We start from the raw sequence: 7,348 nt of genomic DNA on the forward strand, positions 1-7,348 counted from the left end.
ATCACAGGACAGCAAATGTGCCGCAGGTTATTCCTTCGCCTTCCACGCCAACCTGCCTGCTGCTGCCTTTGCTTAGGCTTTGCTCTGAGCAGCGAGTCTGTGTCAGCACCAGAGGAGAAACACAGTGCCCTGGGATGGGTCCCAGGGCGGTGTCTGCCTGGCCACCCTCCCCTGCACAAATATTTCATATCTCTCTCCCTGAGACAAGGAGGTCAAGAGGACACAGTGCCCTGATTGTATAGCTGCTGCATAGAGATCCTAGCACCAACTTTCTCCTACACTTCCCATCTTTTTTTTTCTTTTCCCCCCCTGGCCTAAACTATGTTTTATTAAACAAAAGTTACATCCTGAATGCAGCCCAAAGTTGTGGCTGATAAACCTCTACAGTGGCAGGAGGCTCAGAGGAGATGGGCACAGGCGATGCACTCATGATGATCAGGGAAGTGCTACAACAGCTATTGTAAATAAAGGTGAACTTAACTCAGTGGAAATGGGACCAAAGAGTGGTTTTTGTTCTAGGTAGCTACCGTATCAGTTGATTGATCAGCTGGTTGTGTAGGTGGTTGGGAGTTAATCAGTAGGTGTGAATGTCTTACTGAGCCAGCCAGACCAGCATGGGGCTCAGTCCAACATAAAACATAAAAACTGGGTAACCAACAAAATTAACTGTGAAGAGAGCTACAGTCTTGAGGTCACTTCAACTCACGTATTTCAGCAATTGGAGATACCCAGTGTCATCAGGGTGAGCATATAGAGACCTGTAATGGGAATTCCATTTGTATCATGATCCAATTGGATGTTGCAACTGCTGTATTGTGCTTGTATTGTGACTGCTGCTTCTCTCAGCTACATCAAAATCCCATCTATTATGTCTTCGAGTAAGTATATCTGATATTAACACATTGAACTGTCCTCACGTGGAATATCTACAAGAGCCTGGTCAGAGCACATTGGAAAAGAGAAGCACCAGGACTGCAAGGCAGCATGGTCAGGAAACACCTCACCATGCTGTGTGCATCTCCATGGGAGCTTGGTTTACGTGAGACAACATGAACAGGGTGAAACACAGAACAGTTTGAAGTGGCCACCCCTTTGTAGCATCAAGGGCAGGTGGGAAAGAAGTAAGACAGGCCCACATGCATAAACCTGTACAGCCTGCCTACAAACGTAAGGCCACAACTTCGTGCAAGCAGAAGAGACAGCATTTTCTGTCGCTTCAGCAATACAATGGCAATAAGAAACCAACAACCTTGCATGTATCAAAAAGTAAAACTCTAAATGTATTTATTATTCAGTTACATTTGCGTTCCATTGCACAAATTTGGTTTTTATCCCCATGTTTTACAGTTTTTTACAAAGCTGTTAGGAGTTTTAGAAACTGTTAAAATGATCACTTAGGTCTATTTAGGCACAGTTTATTAATGCATAACTCCATTTTATCCACTTTTTTTCTCTGCATGAAAGATTTATGGTTGCATTTAAGCTCCAAATTGAAATACATTTCACAGTCTATGCTTTTACGGGCATACTGTCTAAAAAGAAGTTTTGATTAAATAGTCTCGCCTTATCAAATGTTGCCAGCAAAGCCTACATGAAAGCAACTTCATTTCCAGAATTGCTGAAATCAACACTACCCTAAGATAAAAACCGTTGTGGCCATCCAATTTCTATGCTAGTCAGTCATAGGATAACAAAGAAACCATCCTCAAGAGGATTTTTAAATCCCCTGGGAAAATTACTTTCACTTGGAAATAATTTAAATAATTTATTTTGTACGTAAAATAAGAAAAAAAAAATCCAGTAAATAAAACACATATGGTGATAAAGAAAGTGTTGTATCCCCTGGACTGCTGGGGCGGTGTCAAGTACTCTCCTTTCTAATAGTGATAGCTTGAAAAACAGTGGCACATGCCCGGGGCTACCCTCTGTGAAAATGGCTTTGAAGTTTGAAGATGTCAGGCCTGTTTGACATGGCTGAAAAACTGTGAGCTTCTGGATTTCTTACATAACTCTTCTCTTTGGTGAGAAAGCCTGACCACTTCTGGTGTAAGATTCATGTGTTTGGATTAAAGCTCTGTATCCGGGGTGAGTTGCTTTTGCAGTGTGTTCCCAAGGCATAGGAAAGTCCATCCTAGAAGATCTGAAATGAGCTGCAGTTTGTTCCAACAACTTTGTTATTAATATATTATTTTTTACAAAAAGAGTAATGTGAAGTAAGTGTCTGATGCTAAAGGACTCTTCCTGGAGAATATGAACAACTGCCCCCTCTCTGTAATGCTGCAGAAAGAAACAATATTTGTGGGGTTTAGCACCCACATCTGTTGCTGCTATTTAGAAATGAATTGAATATTTTTGAAGGCTGGAGGAAGTCTTTGCAGCAGACCAAACGGGATGACAGAGATTTTGTGTAATTCTTATAGAAGAGTATTGTGTGCCCAGGAGCTCCCTGCTGACCATTGTTTCAGGGATAACCAGAGGGGCAACTCCCATTGAGCACAGGCAGTGCACAGCCGTTAGTCCCCTTGCTAAGGAATCCTGTTTGTGGGAATTTCTGGCTAAGGAGACTTTTTATTTATTTATTTATTTTAGACTCTGGGAAACCATTAGGCTTCAGGGAAGTAGCAGGGCACAGTATGCATTCCTACACGTGTCACAAGAAGTGCAGTTGCAGGTTGAAGAACAGTTGCCCACTCTGCTTGGGTTTAAGATATCTCAATAAGCTCTGGATTTGGGGCAAGGAAAAACATTTCCAATCCAGTGCTGCTGCTGTGCTCACACCCAACGGCAACTGACTGCATTCTTTCACCCCACACCCCTGGAACAAAAGAGAGACCCCCAGGCCCCAACAAGGCAGCAGCTCTGTGCACTCTCTTGGTACCAATGCTGGCCCAGCTCTGCACATTGTGGGCAGATGGCACAAAGCTGGTCACAGGTGCCAGCTCTGAAACCAAAGAGGGTATCTGCATCTTGCAGCTGCTTTTGCCATAAGCACAGGTCTGGGCAAGGCAGTGAGCTGGTGCTGAAGGGCACGGATGAGCGTGGCTCCAGGGCTTCTGGAGAGAGGGCAGCCCTGGAGGATGCAGGGATAAACCAGGGAGGCAACAGCTGGGAGCAGCGACCCTGTGGCAGTAGGTGGCTGAAGGCATGTGACACGGTGCTGGCACCCCAGAGCTAAGGAAGTAGCAGCTGCAGGCACAAGGACAAGCAATACCCCCACAAGCAGAGAGGGCTCTTTGTGACCAGCCACCATTCTGTGATCCTCCTGCAGTTAACACCGTGCTTCTAGCACCATTGCTGAAAGATCTGCAGTGAGCTGGGGGTCCAACTGCCCCCTCAACCTTTTAATCTCTCTTGGCAAACCCCCCCTGCTGCCAATGCTCTGCAGCTTTAAAAGTTGTCCTCATTTGTCTGATGAGCACCACAGGACAACAACCCCCAGTTTACTGCGGCTGGTCTTTGGCAGAAGAGAAAGAAGGCCACTGACGCAAAGGACCCAGAGACCTCTGCTGCACCTACGGCTCCCCTGGTGAGAACCAGCCCACTCCATCACCCCTCTAAAGTAGGACCACCCATCACCAACTCTCCTTTACCTATCAGAAAAGTGCTGGCCCTGGACATCCCCAGTGCATCCTCCCGCTCGGAGCAGGACTATCCCCAGCACCAGGTCAGGGCAGCCACGGCTTTGCCTGGCAACCCAGCTGCAGGGTTGAGCCGTGAGGCAAGGCGGGGTGCATGAGGATCATTCTGGAGCTAGAGGTGCCTCTGAAGCTCGGCTGCAGAGTGGTCTCCCAGGGCAGGAGAACAGCTGCCACATGAGTCGCACTGCAGGGTCCGGGGATGAGAAAAGAAGCTGGCAGCTGCGTTCAGTCTCCCATCCTCATGTCATGTGGAGGGCGGCAAAATGAGTTGTTCCTAGAGCTTAATAGGTGGTTTCTCTAGGCACAGAAGAGCAAGAGTTTCCAAAGTCTCTCACTAGCATTAATGCATGAGCTTCTGAGATGAGTGAGCAGGCAAGCAAGAGGAGCCTGAAGAATTGCAGCATGTCCGTCAATAACTGTCTGGTGATGATTAAGGAACTGTGGCCACCACAAGCTGGGGAAGTTCATGCTGTCTGCAGCATCAGTTTTTCCCCCAGCAAAAACCCTAGGAGGAGTTATCGACGGGAGCTGGGGGCTGCTCCAGTTGCCATGGGGTGCAAAGAGCTGCAGACCAGCACCCTCAGTAACTGCTTGTGTCCGTGCAGAGGTTTCTGAGCTCCAGCTCCAGCTGTTTAATTTGGACATCTCTCTGGTTAACCAGCTCACGTAGTCTACGAATTTCTTCCTGTTGACGGTAAAACATCTGCAAAAGCTGTAAGAAAAGTCATGTTTTATTTCCTTTACACTAAGAAAAATGCAGACCTACACTTTCAAATGCCAAAGTCCTGTCACATTACTTCTGAGAGGAGCAGCACCTAAGAAGGAGGCCATCAAACAACAGACTGAACATCAGCTGTGCTCCTGCTGTCCACTAGCCTGGGCTATGAGTGCAAATGCTTCTCTGCACCATTTAGTAATGTTACCTCTGCTTAATTTAATGCTAAAGACCAGAAAAAAATAACCTTCATACTACTGATCACTCAAAGAGAGCCTAGACACAGCATTTGGCCACATCTCCTACTCCGCCCTTGGGCAAGTCCTTTTACTTTTTTCCTGTTGATCATGCTCTGCCCTCTACAGCTGCAACTAGCGTGACCTTCCACTGTGCATGCAGCAGAGCACCCAGCTCTGCAAGGGCTGCTTCTGCAACCTTGGGGCAGCTCAGCAATATGCACAGAAATGTCCTTACTCACACTCCAGGGAAATTGAGCTGTGGTCCTGCCCACCAAGCTGCAAATGCTAAATCTGTTCAGAATTGAAAAGGGGACCTGAACATGGCTATGGGAAGGAAATCCTTCCAGGGTTCCTAGAAGCAAACAAGCTGCACATACTTGAAAATATCCCTGAGCTGCACAAGGATGGGAAGCTTGCAAATCACCAGAGATCTACCACTGTACCAGCTTTGGTTCCTGTACAGGGAAAGGGTTGGAAATGGCTGAAGACAAATTGTGGAGCTGCCAAGACTTTTTCTGGAGCCATTCCCAGGAGGATCCAGCTATGATCAGCAGCTGTCCTCAGTGACACTACACTGCCAAGTTGTCCCCCAGCAGCGAGCTGTTGATGGAGGCAAGGGCAGAGCCTCTCTCCCATATCAGGGTCCACAATACAGTTAGGTGCTTAAGACTACATGGATTTGCCATGGGCCAAGGGAGGAAGGTACACAAACTCCTTCCACAGGTTTCCCTGCTGCCTCACCAGGCTCTCTGAGTCCAGCTCTCATAGAAGGGTTATGCAGCATAAAACCCCTTCTCCTCTTCAGAACCTAGAGGTGACAAGGACCTCCTTGTCCCCAGCCAGCCACCCTGCTGAGCTGTGCCACAAGAAGCAGGAATACTGTTTTCTCCCTCCTTTCCAGACACCCTCAGCTGGGGAGATGCTGGGCAACATTGTTGCTTCCCATGTGGCTGACTGGGCATGCAGAACTTCTGTCTCCACAAAGAATGAAGAGCTCAGACCAGCCCAGGTTTGCAAAATAAACCCTCCTCAGATTCTGTCACTTTGTAGCATCCCTTTGCCAGAAGACTCTGGGTTACCCCAACAGCCCCAACCTTTCACCCCAGACATTCACACCTCATTTTCAGTTTTTGGTGGTGGACACTCAAATATGTCAAAGCCATTGGAGAGGCGCATTTGCTCATTTTTCGTCGCTTTCTCCTCCACTTTCAGCTGTTTCCTGCTGTCTTCAATTGCACTTGGCTTCTGCATGTCTTCCAGTGGCATCCTTCCTCCCTGACCCTGACGCTGGCTCAAGTCAGTAGTTTTCAAGAGAGGTTCTGGCTCAAGAAACTCTGGTAAGGAATCCGCAGGTCCCGAGCCCGGTCTCAAGGATACCAAAAGAGGTCCTAGAGAGGGAGGCAGGTGACAGGTTAGCACTCACAAACCACACTCAGAAATCAGCTGTAAGCAATTCATTCAAGCAACCTGCAGGGATAAACACAGAGGCACTTGACTGGAGTGCTGCCAGAGTTCACAGCGGGGAAAATTTTAGCCACCAAATTATTTTAGCTTACAGCCATGTTTGTCATGTCTCTCCTTCTCCTCCCTTCCTCTTTCTCTGGCAGTCAACAGGCCAGAGAGCAAGCAGCAGCTTACCCAAGCCCTGGGAGCTGAGGGGCTGGGGAGCTCTCCGTGTGCTGACCTTTGTTAACTCCGTTCAGCCACTCTTGTGCTGTCAGCGCTGGCTGGGCTCCTGTGGTCAAGGGGTAGATGTCTTCCTGGTATGACTCTGACTGCAAGAAAACAGAAGTCACTACGTCAGTGAGATTTTGGCTTAAATGGACCATACTGGACTGTGGTGGAGAAGGAAGTTTGTTCCAGTTCAGCACAGGGAGTGTCCTGAGCCCTCACCAGCATTGACATAAAGTCTTCTTGCCCACCTTGAACCTTTCTCCTCCTCACCTCAACTCAGAAGAAATTCATCTGAAGGTCTGTTTTAATTCCTGCCAGTACAGTCCTTCCACATCCAGACAACAGACTGGGGAAGGTTGGTAACACAGGCTAACCCAGCTCTCACGAATTCAGCATTCTTGAGGGTGAAGAAGTCACATGGGAGCTGCCTTGGCTAGCTACAGATTCATGACCTGGCTCATTCTCTAGCCACACCAGCTCTGTGATTTACTTCTACATCACTCTCAGTGCAATGGGTCATGTCTTCCATACTGCAGAACAACCATAATACAGCTGCAACCGCTTGGTAGAGACCGGGGAACCCATCATTCCCTTTTTCCTTCTACAAGGTGACTTCTTCCTTCTACAAGGAGATTTTCATGTCATCCAGCATTATCCCTAAACCCTTTCTCTCATTTGTCATTATGTCAAACAGATGCCACAAACTGAGGAATTTTACAGACAGATGGTTGACCTGATAGTCAGACACCTTCTTGCACCCAAGCAGTGCAGATCAGTGAGCATGTTTGAGAAAGCTAGCTATGAAACACAGACCTAACACTTGAGGGTTTGTCAGCAGGGCTGTAATGGTTTGAAACCTGCTGCTCCTGGTGGGTGGAGATCTGAAACCTAAAACCAGGAGCAAGCCTGAATGGAAGGGGCAGAGACCTCTTCTATTCCCACTCCCCTCTTCCTGTCTTCGGGACTTCCTGCTGGGGTCTATAAAGGGGGAGAGAAGACACGCCTCTCTCTCTTGCTCTCTTCCCCTCTCTCTCTGCTGGGTTCCTGGCCACAGACACACTGCTGCTGCTGTTTGTTGCTCC

The 7,348-nt window shown here is 47.9% G+C and overlaps 1 protein-coding gene across 1 annotated transcript in view; it reads right to left on the reverse strand.

Annotated features, from left to right (window-relative positions):
* Window positions 1-4,218: 4,218 nt before the first annotated feature.
* LOC103782008 (coronin-2A-like) overlaps window positions 4,219-7,348 on the reverse strand; it is a gene marked incomplete at its 5' end in the record, with an annotated part of 6,274 nt that continues 3,144 nt past the window's right edge. Inside the window, 3 exons of the mRNA XM_008949737.1 lie at window positions 4,219-4,350; window positions 5,709-5,980; window positions 6,277-6,367. Of these exons, the coding sequence (XP_008947985.1) occupies window positions 4,219-4,350; window positions 5,709-5,980; window positions 6,277-6,367 (495 nt within the window). The remainder of the gene's footprint in view (window positions 4,351-5,708; window positions 5,981-6,276; window positions 6,368-7,348) is intronic.

The sequence above is a fragment of the Merops nubicus genome, unplaced genomic scaffold, assembly GCF_000691845.1.
Source record: "Merops nubicus isolate BGI_N331 unplaced genomic scaffold, ASM69184v1 scaffold52251, whole genome shotgun sequence".
Classification (NCBI taxonomy): domain Eukaryota; kingdom Metazoa; phylum Chordata; class Aves; order Coraciiformes; family Meropidae; genus Merops; species Merops nubicus.